Source organism: Phoenix dactylifera, chromosome 1, assembly GCF_051530095.1.
Source record: "Phoenix dactylifera cultivar Ajwa chromosome 1, Ajwa_hap1_PhDact_Kaust_v1.1, whole genome shotgun sequence".
In the NCBI taxonomy this organism is placed as follows: domain Eukaryota; kingdom Viridiplantae; phylum Streptophyta; class Magnoliopsida; order Arecales; family Arecaceae; genus Phoenix; species Phoenix dactylifera.
In genome coordinates, this window is record NC_143190.1 from 48509714 (window position 1) to 48528888 (window position 19175).

A 19175-nucleotide genomic window follows, 5' to 3' on the forward strand; every position below is an offset into this window, starting at 1 on the left:
GCTAAGTCTTATTTGTAAGCTGGGGGTTCCTTTCTCTGGTACATTTGGGGAGGAGTAAAAATCAAAAACAGGAAGAAGAAATAGCAAAACTAAGGAACTAGAAATGGAGATCCAAAGCTCTTAGCTGCAAGCAGTGATGAAAGCTCAAAAGGAAGAAGATGACCTTCAAAGTAATGCAAGTCCTGTTTGGAGCCTTCCTTTGCCAACCATTCAACAAATTGGTTACCTTCACGATATATATGAGAGGCTCTGAAAACCGGCAACACTTTCTTGATTTGCCAAAGGTCTTGAATAAGGCTGCAAATGGGTCGGGTCGACCCGGGACCCGACCCGACCCGACCCGCTTTAGACCCGACCCGACCCGAATTTTAGGACCCGCGGGGCCGGGTCGGGTCCTAAATTTAGACCCGATCTATTTTTCGGGTCGGGTCGGGTCCACCCAATTTTGATCCGGGACCCGACCCGACCCGTTACTATATAAAGCTAAATCCCTAAATCCCTTCGGCCTTCCTCTCTTTTCGATCCCGTATTTCCGTGTGGCCGACGGCCGTGCCCTAGATCTCGATCGCCTTCCAGCCTTCCTCTCCTTTTCGATCCCGTGCGGCCGTGCCCACTGCCCAGCAGCCCAGGTGCCCTGGATCTTGAGCGCCTTCCTCTCTTTTTCGATCCCGTGCGATCGTGCCCAGGTGCCCCGTGCCCTAGATCTTGAGCTGCGGCGGCGGAGAAGAGTAGACCGCTTCCGTGTGGCCATGCCCGACTTCCGGCTCTCCAGTCCGCGGATCTCCCCCTTGGCCTCTCTCCATTCTTCAGCGTCCCAAGGACCTTGCTGTACGTCTGTACCAGGTGCTAGTCGCCTTTGTCCTCTATATTTTTCATCCTGATATCTTGCAAATCGTTTCCAAAATATTTTGCTAATGCTATTCTTGTTCTATTATGATAATGGATAAGTAGATCTTGAGCTGCGGCGGCGGAGAAGAGAAGACAGCTTCTGTGCCCGGTGCGGCGGTGCCCTAGATCTCCCGACTTCCGGCTCCCCATTCCGCGGATCTCCCTCTCCCCATTCTTCGTCGTCCCAAGGTATGTCCCTCCTATGTATTTTTTTTAGCATAGGCCGGGAGGAGGTTCCGGCGAGGGGGGCTTGTCTTGTAACAGGGCAACGAGGCTGGACTTGATGTTGGGACTTGGGACCGAACTAGTGCAGCAGCGCTGAATATGGGATTATCTCAAGAAAACAGTACGAGTATCTTTGAGGAAAGATAATGATTTATTGATTTAATTGAAAGAATCAGGATGACTGTTACTGCATGGGCTGGCCGAATATTATTTTGGTTCTCACCTGGTCTTCATTTTTATGTGCACTATATTTTAAGTTTATTAGTGCTTTAGTAATTATATTTACCTCCATTTTATAACTATTTAAAAGATGCTTTAGTTATATGAAGTACGCTTTAGTTATATGAAGTCTGTAGTGTCACTTTGTCAGTAATTTTGAATAGTTAACTACATGACATGGCATTTACTTCAGCTTTTAGGAATACTGAAATGTTGTTCATAGCTTAAATTTTGTAAATAAACTGATCATGATTTTTTTATGCATGCAATAAGTTATTCTAACAATCTATACAACTCACTAGTCACTACATGATCAGCTTTCAGTATTGTTTCATGGTTTTGTGTTGATTAATTTATTCCTCCATAATTGCACTTAGCGTGATTCTTAAGTGTGTTCTTGTGTGAGTTTCCTGCAGGGAAAGAAAGGGGTATGGCTAAAGTTGCCACTCGATCGCTCTGAGTTTGTCCCTATTGCAGTTGAGGTATAAAACCATGTTTGTAATAATCTGGTTTTTAATCCATACCTTCAAAATGAAGATGCTGCTGCATTGTTGTTTGAAATTAGGTCCTTTAAAGCAGTGAATTTAGTGAATATATATATTATTCATGTGTTTAACGAACATCTGAATATCGACGAGTATCCTTTTCATTTTTAAATGATTACCGATCTACCTGAAGCCTGAGTGCTGTATTTTTGTTTTCTTCCAAATTTTGTTTGATCAATTTGTATCACAGTTTTTCACCTTCACCTAACATAGTAGGCTCTGTGTCACATCATGGTGCATATTGCTAAAAGGAATCGATATCAGAAGAATATAACGACTTATTTCTGGAGAAACTTTGTCATATTGGGTGTCAGTATTACGGTAAGGATCGTGTAATGTTTATTTTTCAGACAGTTATCAAGATATACTTGTTCCATGTTAAATAACTATAATAGAAACAACAGATGATTTTATGCAAGCCTTTTTGTCTCTTCCAGGGTGACTCGAGACCAGTGGTTGAACACTGAGGAGTTCATTGATGCAGTGGCAAAGGAGCTGAGAGCAAGACTCCTGGGCAAATGAAATTTGTAAATTCTACTAAAGAAATTTGTAAATCATTTGTCGCCAAAATCATTTGTAAATGAACACTGAGGAGTTGCTTCTTATGTCCGTTTGAGTGTGCCTTGGAGTCACTTTTGCATGCTATTTTTTCATTTATCACCAAAATGATTGTTGCTGACTTGCTTCTGATGTCATTTTGAGTGTGCCTTCATGCTACCCCCATCTAATGTTTGCTTTTTTGGCATTGTGCAGTTAGCACAAAACCACTTCTTGATAACAAAATGACTGACAGGTTCCCAGTCGCTATCATCATCATCCTCATCATCATAATATTCTTCAAGATACAAGTCTTGTAATGTGCTGCTATTCTGCTTCAGGTTTTCTTCTGCTTCACAACTCTCATGTTGCCCATGCAAACAAGCATTTTCATTAGCATTCACAACATTTCTCGGCCTTTGTGTGGGTTCATCAGCCATGCATTCAGATAAATCAGATTGGTTGGTTCTAGCATTGCACAGTTCATCATTGTCCTCTCCTAAAAGTTTTTGCTCAAGACAGTCTTCACGAAAATATAAAGATCCTTTGCTTCCTTCTGGAGCTGATTTTCCCTGCCATTCATACAACAAAGAAAAGCTGCTTTGGCTCTCTACTCGATCAACTTGATTGTGCATTTTACTCTCCAGAAACACTCTCCTCTGCTGAGTATTTAGACAAGTTTTTCAGATGCAACAGAAATAGGCATGGAATTTTCTCCTCGAAGCTGTCAATGGAATTTGCACTATCCACATAATTCGGAAATGGACAGCGTAAACCCATATGCAAATAATCAGAGCCAGCAGCAAAAGGAATTATGCCAAAGAATGAAAAGGAAACATATGATAGGAACTAGAAAAGATGTCCATAAGAGGCACAAGGTATTAACATATAACGTTGCACACTCAAAATGAGGTTAAAACTTGCAGAAAACAATTGTTTAACTTTGCTTGCTCTGGGGTTAAAACTTGTTCATCTCATGGACCCGATCGGACCCAAATCCGGACCCGATCGGATCCGGATCCGACCCGACCCGAATGATCCGACGGGGTCGGCATCGACCCGACCCGACCCGACCCGAATTTCAACCGGGTCGGGTCTGGGTCCAAAATTAGGACCCGAACAAAAAACCGGGTCGGGTCGGGGTCACTCAGGACCCGACCCGACCCGACCCATTTGCAGCCCTAGTCTTGAAGGAGGCGATGATAGGAAGTCCATTAATCCCCTGAATTATTGTATTCGAATCTCCTACAAGTCGAGTTTGGTATCTTTGTATATATACACAGCAGCCACGCCCAGGCAAGTAGCTTGCAATTCAGCTTCCGGAACAGAGCAGCTGCGGAGATGTCTCGCAGAGACTTTGGATGAATCTACCATCAACGGCCCCTACAGTGAATCAGGCGCCGATAAGACAGTCAATGACCCATCAAGATTAACTTTCAACACTCCTAGGGCACGGGATAGACGGCTGACCGAGAATAGAGGAAGAAGAGAGGTCAGTAATACCTAATCCATCTTAGAACCGACCTCTGCTCTGCTGACAAGGTGAATTAACTAATAAAATCTCGCCACCTGGCTGCAGGCCCTGCTAAATTTGGTGGCTGGGTCAGGCCGGTGTCTACGTTGGTGCACCTAGCTGCCTTGGTGAAAGGTAATTGACATTGTGTAGAGATAAAATTCATTAGCCCGAAAGCTTGCTTTGATGACAATGGTTTACGTTGTACGCACATTTGGTTAGAACACCCGACCAAAGAACCCAACCAGCATACATGATCAATGCTCTGGCCTCATCCTGTAGACCTTCACCGGCGAGCCTATCTAATAATTCATCTACTGGCCGCCGGTTAAACTGTAGCTTGAGAATAGTTCGTTATGCTCTCCAGAGATTAATGCATAAACACAACTGACCGTCGCATGTTCTAGATTCTCTTCTGATTTCTTACATGGATCACAGAAAATCTGACTGGAATCAAGTAGATGGAAACAGAACAGGGCTACCTTAGGGTGACACAGGAATTCCATATCCAAGAGAAATTAGAGGTCGTAGAACTTAGAGACTGTATAATTAATTGCCTTTGAATATCTTGAAGACCCACCTTGGCAGTTTTATTCATCCCCCATACTCAATTGATCAGACCGGCAACCCTTTGGTAATGAAAGTTTGCATATATCCTCTACCAATTCTGGTGGAAAGTTAGTAGTGTTTCTGAACATTCATAACCACCAGCATTTTGTCAATTGGGATGGTAGACAAACGTGAATGCTTAAAAAAAATCGATCTGCCTACCTGGACCAATCATCCAAATAAATCCATCTCTGACAATATGGGAAGACCAAGATCGGGAAGGGATAAATTGGACATGGTAGGATTTATGAAAATTCACCTGCTTTTCAGAATTCCAACAATATCTTATAGCAATTTGCTTCAAGACCCTGCAATTCTTGAGAGTAGATTTTGCAATGCGAAGGCAGGCATCAACGAATAGAATATGGGAAACTAATGGGCCTTTTCTAATAAGGCGGAATTAACAACTCCTTTTAATGCCAATGAGAGCATTAGTAAGATAGAAAATGAATGGCTGTCACAAGCTTTGATCCAGTGAATGAATTTATCAAAGCTGCCACACTGCCGAAGAACCATCAACAAAAAGTGCATTCTATCATGTGCTCTCTCTATATCTACCTTTACTACCATTAGAGCCTTGGATTTTTTAGGAGCCATAGTAAGAGAATGAAGTACTTCTTGGGCTAAGAAAATAATTTTGAGATATATTTCTCAAAGTCACAAAGGCCCTGAGTATCCGAAATAATCTGATGATGTATAGGTTCCAATCTTTTAGCAATGACTTTTGTCGCAATTCTATGAAGGGTGTTTTGCAAACTAATAGCTCTGGAAGTCCTTCAGCACTACTGGGTTATTTCCTTTGGGAATCAAAGCTGTATATGTATCCACTCTGAAAGCATTCAACCAGTTCGAAGAAAGTATCTAACTGCAGTCACAATATCTCTCTTGATGATAGACCAAAAGGCGTTGAAAAATAAAAGGGAAAATCCATCAGGCCTAGGGGCCTTTTCAGAGGCCATGCTCTTAATAGTAGACTCCATTTCATCCTCTATTAGTGCTAAGATTAAACCTTAATTATCATCATCAGATAATTTATAAGAACTTGAATGTTTTGTACATGTATGATTAATCTCTGACAACAAAACCACATAGTTTAAGTACTAGGCTAATCATACAAGTATGCAAAATAAAATACAAACACAGTAAACTTAAATTCTCGTATTAAACTTATGCAACCATACATCGTTACACGATCTATGAATGCTTCTGCACAAATAGTTCTTAAGCGATTTACAAAGGGTAGTCCTCATAACATTGTAGTTACTAACACTTTTTATTATATCATGGACAAAGCATACATCATAGAACCAATAGACCCCAAGTTAGAATTATATTTTACTAATAAAACCTCAAAGCATTTAAAGGGGTCCGCCAAATGCGAGCTTAAGCCTCCCATGTTTCAAAGCTACCTTTGACAAAGTCATAGTGCCCTCCAATCAACTTCAGGGTCTTCTTCTCTAACCCTTCTTTAACAAAGGGATAAGTCAGCAGATTTTGAAGAGAGACATTCACGGCCTCCTACAAGAATTTTAAAGGCATTCAGTATAAGTAAGTGCAATGGAAGAAAATAAGCTTGAGTACATACAAATAAAGGACTATTCAGAAAACAAGTTTTATGACACGTTAATACAACAGGATTTAGGGACGTTAAACCAAAATGGTTGCTATTGAAATTCAAATATTCAGTCAAAACTTGGATTTGATTACAAAATATATGTAAGTTCTCTCTCACTCACATACAGGCTCCAGCATATAAGTTTGTTGACAGAAGCAAAGGTATCTCCGGCAATATGTCATGGAACAAGAACTAAATTATTATAAGAGAAGGGTTGGAATATTAACTCAACATTCATAGTAGTAAATTGATTGACAGCTACCTCCAGACAATTATTGTGATATGATAGATACCAAAACCCTTCAAACGATATAACTCATAGCAGCCAATGCTGGATAAATTTAACACTTCTTGATAATTTTGATAGAGTTATGATATAACTAATTGTGCCCCTATGTTAGCATCAAATGTATCCCTTTTCTTTTAATGTGATGTGTATGTTTGACCATAGAAGAAATCATATATTTTCTTGGAAAATAGAAGCTTTTTACTCTTTTGTCCTTACAGACTAAAATAGGAATGCCAATGCAAACAAACCAAAGGAATGAAAGAAAAGTTCTAGGCATACTTAGTTGTCAAGTGAAAACTAAAATCCAAAGACATAAAAAAAAAAGGGGAAGCAATTTCATGTCATAAATCCTTTTAAAAGACCTAATAAAATTGCTAACATATTACATGAACCAATACCTATATGCTAAAGATTCGAAACTTGTCACACTTTTTAGATAATGTATCTTTTAAACAAAAGGTAGATTTTTCTTAAATTTCATTTGAGATTAGCAAAACAATCATATGTGGTAGGGTGCAGCTTATATATCTTCTCTTCTAATACCACATGGCCAATATGAGCATTAGAAGACGTAGAAAAGGCAAATCCATTGAAAGGTCCGAGTCATTGCTGGCCATGGAATCAGCATCAACACTCAAAAGTAAAAGAGAATGCTTTCTAACGCTCGCCATGGACAAGAAAAGAAAAGGTAAAGGGCTTGGCAAGTACTGGTGGAGGAGAGAGTTTTGTTTTTTATTTATTTATTTTCGATACCTTTTCGCATTGGGTGCACTGGTCCTCAAAAGGCAAACCCGCGTGCTGGGCCTTCACCTTCTCCCTCGCTGGAAGACAGATCTTCACCCAATCCTCTATGAAGGCGCTGCATAAATTTTTTTACAATCACAGTATTATATCACAGTGTGAGATTTCAAGGAACTAGAAGTTATTAAAAAAAAAAAAATCGAGCTATCTAAAAGAATATAGAATATTCGAAAGAGGAAACGGCTTGAAAACCGCGATCCTGATGCCCATCATCATCATCGCGCCTAGCGGGATCTTCCCAGCCGTACAATGCTTATCTGACGTCCGTGATTGAATAATCACATTCTAGTACTAAAGTACGATATTTACCGAACCCCCACGCTTTTGGGAGGCGAAGATTCCATGATGGAACATGGGCATACGCTGAATGCCCCTAAATTATGACAAAAAGAGAGTGCGAACTACTTTTTTTTTTTTTAATAAAACAAATTAAAAATAATTAATTTATTTTTTTTTTAAAAAAAAAGCCGGCCTTACGTGCTGGTAGTTCCATCGTCTTTGACGGACATCAGCCCCTTGATCCCACCGCAACGGCTGTGGCCGATCACAACAATGTTCTCCACCTGTCCAAATTCCCCCATGAGCCGTCCGATTAGTAAACATCTTGATAATTGTTTTTTTTTTTTTTGGAAGTGGTCTCGGTCGTAGCAAGGGAAAATTTTGAAGAAAAATAATTTAAGAAGCGATTGGTGCTGACCTTGAGATGGATGACTGCATACTCGATGGCCGATCCGACGCCTGCATACTTTGTCTGTGCGGATAAGAGCATAGCAACGCAGGGTGATCAGAGAATGGACGGGCAGTGATGGAGGAAAGGGGCGAGGAGGGGAGGGATGGTGTACCTGGTCGTAGGGTGGGACCATGTTCGCGATGTTGCGGATGGTAAAGGCCTCGCCAGGCTGGAAGTTCAGCACCACGGAGGGGCACACGCGGGAGTCCGCACAAGCGAACACCATGAACTGCGTCGTACCACGTGTCGCTTAGTGAGCGGAAGCTTCTGGTTCATTGTGGTGGTTCGTAATTCGAAGAAAAAAATTAAAAACACGATGCTCTCTAATGGTGTCCACGACGCTTCCATTTCCGCAGAGAAAATCCAAGAATATGAACTCTTTATCTTGTGACGTTGTCCCCCTAAAACAGTCTAAAACTCTTTTGTCTTGCACCATAACTAGATTAGATAGAATCCAATAAGAGAGTTTGTAATAGAGACATTTTGTTTTGTTTGTTTGTTTTTTTTTTTTGATGATGAAGCTGGAGTAAGTCTAGTTCCAACTTCCAAAGCACAGGCCATTCATACTTAACAATCTCTCTATATGTGACATAGTTAAGTTGGAATTCTCTCTATTTGAGATGAAACTGGATAAGCCTAGTTCCAAGGCACAGACCATTCATGAATTGTTACACAGCCTGCGATTGACTGGAGCTTGCAAGACATGCATTACAAGATACCTGGAGACCCCTACCCCTAAATTACGTCTGCAGCACAAGATGGCCAATGATTTGAAGCTAGGTCTTTTTGTTTCAACATCAGTTAGCTAGAGGGGATCCCAATTCAAAACTTTTTTTTTTTTTGATGTAACATTCAAAACAAGTTTTGTTATGTATATAAAAGATGAATCAATATTCCAATGATTGTCGAGGTAAAACCTAAGTGTTCAATTTTCCAATTAATCTTCAAATAGGGAAGCTCACCTTTGGACTTTGACCTTCTGCAAGTTGACCAAACAGGTCTGGTTTCTTACTGCGAAATAGATGGAGAGTGAAATGTCAGGACTTGAATATCATGCTATACAAGAGTAGATTTGTTACTTAATTAGATCCTGAGATGGTATATTGTATGCTTGTCTTACAACAACAACAAGGTGATTTTTTTTTCTGTACTTCTCATATCTTCCGTATAATAATTATATAAATAGTTAAATATGTACATAAGTGTTGCCCGTCTATTTCTACAAAATTAAGCTAAAATTTTTATAAAATTTAAATATTGTCTTATATCAACCAAACTTCATCCAGCTAATTTTTTTTTTCTTTCCGCAGCCTAAAGGCTAGAATCTAAATGGGCTTTTAAAAAATACAAGCTAGATGAGCTAAAAGATTTTATTTATATAAAATTTTCAGCTCAATTCAATAAGGAAATCGGGAAAAGCTCTAAAAATGTTATTATATCAACCAATTTTAGTAAAAGTTGCGTAGGGCAATTTGGTAATTCAATGCCACTTACTCGTAGACCTCTTTCTTGAACTGCTCGAACCCGGTCTTCATCCTCTCCACAGGCTCCATTTCCTGCAATTTTTCAGAAAGTAAAAATATCACAAAATTAAAGAATTGGAGTGATTTTTTTCAAACGATAGATGGGTGATCTTCGTTTCTCCTCATGATCCTGATTCACGAAAAAGGAACTAATTTAGGATAAGATGCTCCCTCATACTGATAAACAAAGGAAAAAAGCAGAAGAGGTCCAATGGATCTTCTGATGGCAGACGGGAATTCAGGTCGAAATTCCGAATCAAATGATCCAAATCCCAAGGTATAGATACTGATTCAGAGAGAGAGAGAGAGAGAGAGAGAGAGAGAGATATGGCGATTCTGGGGGACCTTGTTTTTTCTGGATAGGTTCTGCTCTAAAGTCTTGAAAATGAGGTGGAGATGCGCTCTCTCTCTCTCTCTCTCTCTCTCTCTCTCGCCTTCTCCGCTACTTTTTTTTATAGGCGTTTTCTGCCTCCGGCCTTTTCTGCTTCCGGATGGTTCGCAGGCCGAATTAGTTAAAATATATCTCACCGTTTTCTACCCTGAGGTCATAATTTTTAGCAAACGTTTTCTAGAGAGCGAATAAAGTAGCCGGCCCAAACGACGGACGGTTCGCAGCAGATCAGCTGTTGGACTGCATCACCGTATAGGTCATAGAAGCAAATGCATATACCCAACGTGTCCCTACTAATGGTGGTAGGCTCCCCTAAAGTTACATACTTTCCTATTTTTTTTTATTATCATCACCATCACCATTCATCGAACTAGCAGTCTCATAAAAGATGGACGTGTACCATCCGTTGCTTAGAAATATCTAGACTATGATTAGTGATGGGATGGCTTTACAGCACTCATATTGTGAGGGCAATAAGACAACATATTAGGATGTGGCTGATCACTCTGGAGAACTCCGTGGCTAAAAAAGGGAGATTATTTAGTGCGCTTGGAAATTTGTTATTTTTTGATTTTTTTTTTGGATGTATTTATATCCGCTTCAGCAAAAAAAAATAAAAAAAAAATAAAAACAAAAAAACTAGCCGTCTCAAATTGTTTTGTTAACGTCCAAGTGTCTTCCTCTCTGCCTCTAATCAAAGGGCGGTGAGTGGTGGGACCTACGAGTCATTTGGAGAGGTTGAAATAACGAGGGCTGCGCTGCTATACTTCAACATCGATGGCGCGTTCTGGGAGAAAAAAGAGAGCGCCCTTGCCGTCCTGGAAATGGTGAGAAGCGCGTGGGACCGTCTACTGTAACCAAACCGATCAAACCATACAAAACCTGGCATCCGAAGTTCTTCGGCAGTCCGGAACAAGCCCGGCGAGTTTTGATTTTGATTTTTATTTTTTTCGGTAATTGAGAGCTGTCCAAGGATCAACTGTACTTTTATATTTTGAAAAATTTATAATCCTTAATATTGATGATCATTTGAAATCTAATTCTTCATCTGTTTTTCCTTTTTTTTTTTTTCCTATGAACTAGAGGATTCTTGGTTTGTTCAAAAGTTTGCACTAAGGACGAACCACCATGTCTAGAAAGCAAATATAGCTGCATGCAAGTTGTAAATTGTAAATTTATGTATGAAGACTAATTGTAAGATGACAATATCAAACAAACAACCAGATGAATTTTTCTTTCAAAACCATTTCTGTGTCTTTCATAGCTGACTTCTAACGATTTAAAGAGTCTTCTATTCCGGAGTCCAACTTCGAATTTGTCAGTTTATTATTATTTTTTTCTTCTGTCCAGTTGCATCATTAGTAATGGGTGTAATGGCCCAAGCACTGGGTGAAAGGTCGCCAAGGAGTGGGTTGGCCCCGAGAAGAGAAGAGAGACAGTGACAGAGAGGCACCTGTGGTTGGCTCCATCCTGCTGGCTAAATTGAGGGGCTCGAAGCACGAGTCGCCAGGTGCGGACAATTATCCAGCCTTGAATTGCATCAATCTTTTCCATTTTTGTCGTTCATATTAACTAGGGCTAAAATTATATCAGATAATAGCATATCTAAATTTATATCTATTTTATTTAATAAATATAGACATGGAACGGATACAAAAATTTATCTCTTTATTTATTTTAGATGGATAAAAATAAAAATTCAATACCAAAAATATGAATATAGATTGGATAAACTAAACTTTATAACTGCAGAATAAAAGATATTACTAAACGGATGATAAATCAAGTTAATAATATGCTAATATGGTCATTTATTTTTTAAAATATTTTTTAAATATTATATAAAATGGAATCGGATATTTAAGTATGGATCAGATAGTCATCTATTCATATCTATATTCATTTCTTTTGATATTAGTCGGATACTTAAATTTTTATTTTTATTCGAATATATTCGAATATAAAAATAAATTTAAATGGATATTATTCGATCCACTGTCATCTCTTGATATGTTCTCCACCCAACCAACTCTCCTATTTTTATCCGACCAATGAGAATGTTCTCCATCTCGAAGACATGCGTGATTGGAATTACTATTATTTTTTTTTAAAATTAAGTACCACCGAAATATCATTCTCATTGCAATGAATTTTTTTTGTATACTAATGTCAAATTAACAAGTTACAAAACAAAGTATTAAAATGTTTGTAATGTTGATATGAGATGTTATTATAATAAGCAACATAACAACATTATCGAGTAATGTTCTGCTCAATTAATGGCTCTCGTAAAGAATTTAGTCTGCAGCAGATCGTTGCAGCGAATTATAACATAACCCGGCCCACCAAAATGGTTAAATATGTATACTGCCAGGTTTTGACTCGATGGGTGATAGCAATATATTGCAAACAAATGTCACACCCGCTAGAGAGAGAGAGAGAGAGAGAGAGAGAGCGGCGGCGTTACCACGGCAGTGGCGATTGTGGACGGAGCGGCAAAGACAGGAGAGTTCCTGATGAGGCGCGGAGTCGAAGGTGAGGGAGATGGGGAGGAGGGGGTGAGGCCGGAGACGGCGGCGGGTCGGACGGTGGTCGGTCTCCGGGAGTTGGCGCGGGCGAGAGAGGTGAGGCACCAGCCTTGAGCTGCGGCGGTCGACATTGTGCAGGGGGGCGAGGGCTGTATAAGCTTCTTATAATTTTTAAGGGCCCGGGAAGAAGAGGATAGAGAGAGTGATCGGCCTCTCTGGCTTCGGTTTCTTATCCTTCAGCCTCCACTCGATTCAGATGAGGATTGAAGATAAACAGGCCACAGCCACATACGAGAGTGTGAAAGGAACGGACTCAGAAGAGAGTTTGTGATGGAGAGGGTGGCTTGGGCATGCATGGTATCTGATGCATGATCTTGGAAGAACGAGGTTTGAAGCAAGAAAAGAAGGCACGTATCATATACATGCGAGTATAAAAAAAGATAAGATTAAGAAGAAAAAAAAATCAGGAGATGGAGTTAGCAAACCGGCCCACATTTTTTCTCACTGGAATTCACTGCATTCAGAGATTCAAGAATCCTGATGTCTAGATTTTTGATTTATCGGATTCTCTTGATGTTTTTCTTTTTCTTCAGTTTTCAAATTATAGTATAGAAAGAATTAAGGGTACAATTTAACAACGGTAACCGATATTTGTTAAAAAGAAAGGAAGAAAGAAAGAAAAGAAAAGGGAGGAACCTTATGTTATAATTCTGGACAGAGCTGTGCCCAAGTGACACTATCAGCAAAGTTGAGGCCAAAATGGCCTCGCGATTAATCTATACGGAAGGAAGAAGGAGCCACATCCACACCAATGGATACTATTTCGTCATGCGAAATCAAACAAAAACTAGATATAATTTAACCTGATCTAGACCTGAATCTGCACCTCATATTGATTTGTGCACCAAAAAAAAAAAAAAGAGGAGTTTGGGATGAACATTTTTGGAGGAAGTGGTTTCATGATAGACCTGACTGAATCGAAGCAGAGATTGGTGCAGCCATCGGGAGGATGCAAATGAATCGAGTCATATTCAGCATCAAGATAGAGCTAAGGAGAAAATTTCGACTTGGATATCTGGGTTGCGCGAGGTCTGGTCCGTAGCTTAATTATGCTTTCACCTTGAATTGGGTCTGGTTCTGTAACGTTAGACCTAGACCGGGTCATCAAGGCCCTTCGTTTCCTAAATCCAAATAAGCACTCACCTGAGGAGGGCACATTTCCTGATGGCCAATGGGCCTTTAGTAGATAGAGCGTGCAACGGAAAGATTGGTAATGGCAGGCGTAAATAAAATAGCCAGGGAGCGAATGCCTCGGAATGCTCGTACCTTTGTACACTGCCATGTAGAGAATTTGCATCAGAGCAGTTCATTGGAGATATCGGAAATTGAAAGGGAAATTTGTGCTTTGAGTGCATGCAATCCTCTGCAACAAAACAAAATGCACCGGAGGAAAGCAGATCTTGTGCTTGCCAAGGAACAATATTTGATCTGTCTCCAAACTACTAGCGGGTCTCGCCCTATAACATAGTTCCAGTCATTGCTATTAAAATTCTTACTTATTCTATTGATATTAAGGCCGAATTTGGCTCACAACCGAAAACAAAATCGGAATAAATTGAAATAGGAATTGGAATGGAAATTATATTCTCCGATATTTGGTTCATGACTAGATTTGAGATTGAAATCAAAAAATTAATTAAACAAAAAAATCAATTAAACCGAAGGGCATTTTAAAAAAAATACTTTTAAAATAAATCCAACAGTAGAAAAAGCATTCCCATCTCTTTCTAGAGTGAAAATAGAAATAAGGCTTCCTCTAACCAAATGGTTGGAGTATGAGTTACTCATTCTCATTCTCATTTCAGAGCCTAAATTTTTCCAATCAAATACGTCCTAAATTGTTTTAAAATAATAGAGAACATTAGAACCTATTGGCATACCTTGTCCGATCCTTTCTCCGGCGCAGAGAAGATGAACCTAGCGGCCGCACATCTGTCATTCACCCTCCGTTGAGATATACATGTATGTACATGGAAATGATCAGGCCATATCAGCACTCCCCACATGCAATGTATTTCCGGCGATCGATCCCTTGCTACATGCCTGCAGACACACAGGCACGAACATTTCTCCGAAGTATCCCAAAAAAAGCGTGTCCACTGCCATGGGAACGTTTGATCGACCATGTTCGCCCATGGTTGTTTGTATAGGAGCTGCACGGTTGAAGTAGAGGGATGCGAGGGCTGTTTGATGGAGCAAGGGATTGGAGAGAGAAGAAGAAAGGAGGGAGGGGAGGTGTAATTTAAGGATGGTTCGTGTAAGAAGTTGGACATGATGTGCTCATTGTGGCGACATCTTGGATTTATGTCCGATAAATAGCTTTTTGGTCCATTGGCTCGATTCTATGTTGAGTCGTCGGTCGGTCTTAAGGCGGGCGGTCCCTTTTCAACCCTCCGACTCAAGTTCTCGGTATACCAAGCCACGGCTAATTTTCCATATTGAACATCGGGCTTTCTTCCCTTTCAGGACAAGTATTTTTTTTTTTGGAAGCTAATGGGCTGCAGATTGGATGGCCATCTATGTGGGCAGTAATACGGATAGTGCCATGTAGGCTGAGGATAGGAAGTTGCTTCGAGCACTTCGAGATATTTTGTTTTCTAACTTTATTAGATATATCCGTACTCGTCCGATATGAATCACCTGTTCTAGTAAAAAAAAAAAAGTTTTTCGGAACCTTCCAGTTTACAACATATACGATACAAAATATAACGAGTATGATACTACCTAGATGGGATTTATAGAGGAAGGCCTTTTTGTGGCTCGATTGACATGCATGTCTAGGCTTATTAGCACTCCACTCATTTCAGAAGTGTGATATCTAAGCACCATACGTGGATGGGACGTGTAAAAGCCCTCTCTCCAAATCAAACACATGGGGCATTCCAATCGAGGCAGCCAACTTTTTTTTTTTTTTATACAATGAATGGCTTATTTACTTTTAGTATGAATACAACCAAAAAAGTTAAAAAATAATAAGTCACATAGCACTCTAGGCAACTCTCCCTCACTAATCTATGGGCCTCCCAAAATGGTCAGCCACATACGATGCCACTCAATCCGCAGCTCCATTGGTCTCTTTATATACATGCTTGGCCTCGAAAGTAATGTCTCCACCTACTATGATCCAAATATTCTGAAGCAAGGGGTGACACCCAACCATGCCGCCGGTGTCTTTCTGGATCCAACCAATTACCATTGCCGAGTTACCCTCGAGCAGAAGGCAACCAAACTTTAAGGGTGAAATCGAGTCGTGCCAATCCAAGTAGGCTGCTCGGGGCTTGGCTTGTGACCATATAGGTTGCTCGGGCTCGGTTGTAACTCACAGCCAATCTCAAGAGAACATATACTTTTCGATGCTCCATGGAAAATGAACCTATTTGCACTAATCCAAACTCAAATGTGTAATTTTAGATTGGGCATGGGTCATGACATATCTAAACTCGAACACCCAATAGATCCTCATTACTCAAAACCATCCTTGGACCTGATCTTTTAGGCAGCCAAATATGGAACAAAATTTTGACCTGAAGCTTAAATGGGTCTGGGTATGAGTTCATTAAAACCCTGACTTGATCCAACCTATAGCACTCCTAAATACCGTCAACACCCAACAAAAACTATTGTATGTCCCTTACGACGGCTAGAAATGGCCATTATTTATCTAAAGGGTAACGATTTCATATTTTTAATGTTTAAACAATAAATTCTATAAAAATATTATAATGAAAAATAATGGACAATAACACGAAAACAATGGCATTGTCTTTTTCTTTCACTTTTTATTAAATAAAAACATTATCTTTTGAACCATTCAATCATTTTCCGAGGAAAATTTATTGAAAAAAAAATTGAATTTTAAAAAACTAGTGTTCTATCAACAGAAAGGTGAGTGAAAATAGCAGTCATTATTTAAGTTATAACGGACTATTATAATAGTAAATAATATATTATAATGATTATTATCAACCCATCCATTATTATACATATAATGTAATGGAGGTAACCAAACCATTATAATGGTAATATCATTATTTAAAACCTTGATTATCTTATATATTTGAGTTTTTTATTATTAGAAAAGATAAAAAAAAATCTCTAAAATAATTTCTGACTTATATCAACATAATACTTGGATATCGTGTACAAAATTTCTTGCCTCAAATATTTTAGCTAACAATCTGAAAATATTACTAGCGGACGACGTCCATACATTCTCATTTTCTCATGCAATGAATATGTAAAATATTTTTTCATCAAAACTGCTAAAATGTCTCGTACAAAAAGAAACAAGGCCAGTTGGGAATTTAGAATCAAATATATTGATTAGGAAAGTGAACATACATTGCACTTGTCATTTACATTGAAAGATTTTGTACTGCTTTAAGATTACACAGATCTACATGAACCTTGTTGAGCTCACAAAATGATAATCTAAGCATGCATGGGCATGTCCATGGAAGGAAGACTGCTGTTGAATTTGGAGCACGCAACACTTCCTCCAAGCATACTTGGACCCTTGTAGCATTCCAAGGGACCAACAACATGGCTCGTTCCTCCATCATAAATCTCCAGAGCAAATTTCATCTGTGAGGTCCGGATGCAGACATGGAAGAGGAGAAATGTCCTGCAGGTCACAAATTACATGATTAATATTCATCTATATATATGGCCTTTTCTTCCTCCTACAACTAAGATACTAAAAGGAAAAGGAAAAGGAAAAGGAAAAAGAAATTATAATTAAGCAAAAGCAGGGGGTATGAATGCAGAGCAGAGGAGAAGAGGTTTCTAAATTGTAATAAGCCAGCCTGAGCCTAACAAGGTTCTTTGGTTAAATGGACAGGGATGGGAGAAAACAGGGATTGTATGGGTAAAAGAGAGGGATGAGGAGTTACCCCCCATGCGAGGATCCAAGGATCTTGGTGCGGCAACCAAGAGAAACATCCTCCAAATCAGGCTCAATTCTTCATTAATGAGCTAAGCAAAAGACCAGAAACATAAAGAATGGTTAGCACATAAATCATTCACCATAAAAAAAAAAAAATTCGAGACATCTCGTAGTTTCTACTATTGGGCAATCTAATTCTGAAGTGGGCCTAGCTTTCTAGTTTCTACTTGAGCCTTAGTTAATTAGCATTGACCTTACCAACCAATGGAGGAAGGCTTGAACCTTTCTTTGAGATTGCTCGACTCTACTGATGAAGACTAACTACCTTTGTGATAGTCCATAGTTTCTTCGCCTTGCCCCTTGGATCCGAGGAGGACGAAGAGGTACACGAATCCACTTGATTATAATGAAATATGTTAACTTATTTGCAGGAAACAACAATGCATAAAAACGGGCTATAAAAAGATAAGATTGACAAGTCTAGAGTGAGGAGGTGCTGCATGTGTGTAAGATGTTGAGAGAGGAGACTGAATTGGGCCCTTCATAGTTTCAACTCCAAATCTTTGGCATCTAGGGTATAGAATAAGCCACCTAGTAGAATTGTTTCTATGATTATATAAAGATTCCTATGCTTGTAATATGAATAGAATGAGATAAAAAATAGTAAATAAATATTACTTATCCTTACCTCGAGCATGCCGAGCCAGCCTGTTGCTCTAAGGCAAGGTATTGATGATCTCACACATCAGAGAAATCCTTAGGACTATGAAGCCAGAAAGCCATGAAATTCACCTCATGGTTGGATTTCGCTCGAAAGTACGAAGAATGTAGATGAATGAACTCCACTATACCGAAAATAAAAGGAGGATATACAGAAGATGGGTGGGGATTGAGGAAAAGGGTGATGGTAGGATGAGTTATATAGAGAAAGCGGAAGCCTTAGAAAGAGGGCAAACATTAAATCTAAAACCGAAACAAGGCTTCACTTCTCCACGTGGCTTCAAAGAATTGCTATTTATGTGGTATCAAAAAGTTTTCTCTTCTATCTGGCACAATAGTCGTATTACACATTTTGTCGTTTGAAAAACTAATTACCAGAAAGAAATGAAGAAATATCGTGAAACAATTAGTTTTTATAGAAAAAGGAGATTATTGGTGTAAAAAAATTATGAATGAAAGCTCGTATTTCAAAAAGTCGAAAATCATGAGGTATTCATGTATAATGAAGTGCTATATATGTAGTATCAAAAAGTTTCCTCTTCCATCTGGCATAATAGCTATATTACACATCTTGTTGGTTAAGAAACTAATTACCAGAAAAAAAAGAAATATGTTATGAGACAATTATATTTTATACACAAAAAGAGGTTATTGGTGCAAAAGCATGTGAATGAAAGTTCAGATTTCAAAAAATTAAAGATTCATAAGGTATTCATGTATAATGAAATACAATATATGTGGTATCAAAAAATTTCCTCTTCTATCTGGCATAATAGCTATATTACACATCTTATCCTTTAAGGAACTAATTCCTTGAAAGAAATAGCATACATTATAAAACAGTTAGATTTTATAAAGAAAAAAATGGTTACAGTGTAAAAGAATGTGAAGGAGGGCTCAAATTTTGAAAAGTTGGAGATTCATGAAGTTTGTATAATGGTGAATCATGTTCTTCTTCACAGATTTTGGATAATCATGTGTTGTTCACGGGAGCAAAAAGTTTCCCTTTCCATTTAGCATAGTGCATACGCAACCTATCTCGTTACTTAAATAAATACTTTCAAAAAAAGCAAAAAAATAAAGGTCATGAAATAGTT

At 39.0% G+C, this 19175-nt stretch overlaps 1 protein-coding gene across 3 annotated transcripts; it reads right to left on the bottom strand.

Annotated features, from left to right (window-relative positions):
• Positions 1-5668: 5668 nt before the first annotated feature.
• Positions 5669-12592, bottom strand: LOC103715836 (carbonic anhydrase, chloroplastic). Of its 3 annotated transcripts, none has more exons than XM_026807990.4 (8): positions 12353-12592; positions 9466-9527; positions 8934-8982; positions 8084-8200; positions 7939-7992; positions 7719-7804; positions 7194-7299; positions 5669-6054 (listed from the first exon to the last, which is right to left on the bottom strand). In XM_026807990.4, exons 1-8 carry the CDS (start codon positions 12542-12544, stop codon positions 5920-5922), a joined length of 801 nt encoding a protein of 266 aa, XP_026663791.1. In that variant the 5' UTR covers positions 12545-12592; the 3' UTR covers positions 5669-5919. The 3 variants fall into 3 exon arrangements, with proteins under 3 accessions (XP_026663791.1, XP_088560715.1, XP_038981548.1); XM_088704589.2 differs by lacking the exon at positions 12353-12592 and adding an exon at positions 9840-10186; XM_039125620.3 differs by lacking the exon at positions 12353-12592 and adding an exon at positions 9673-9875.
• Between the last annotated feature and the right edge of the window lie 6583 nt (positions 12593-19175).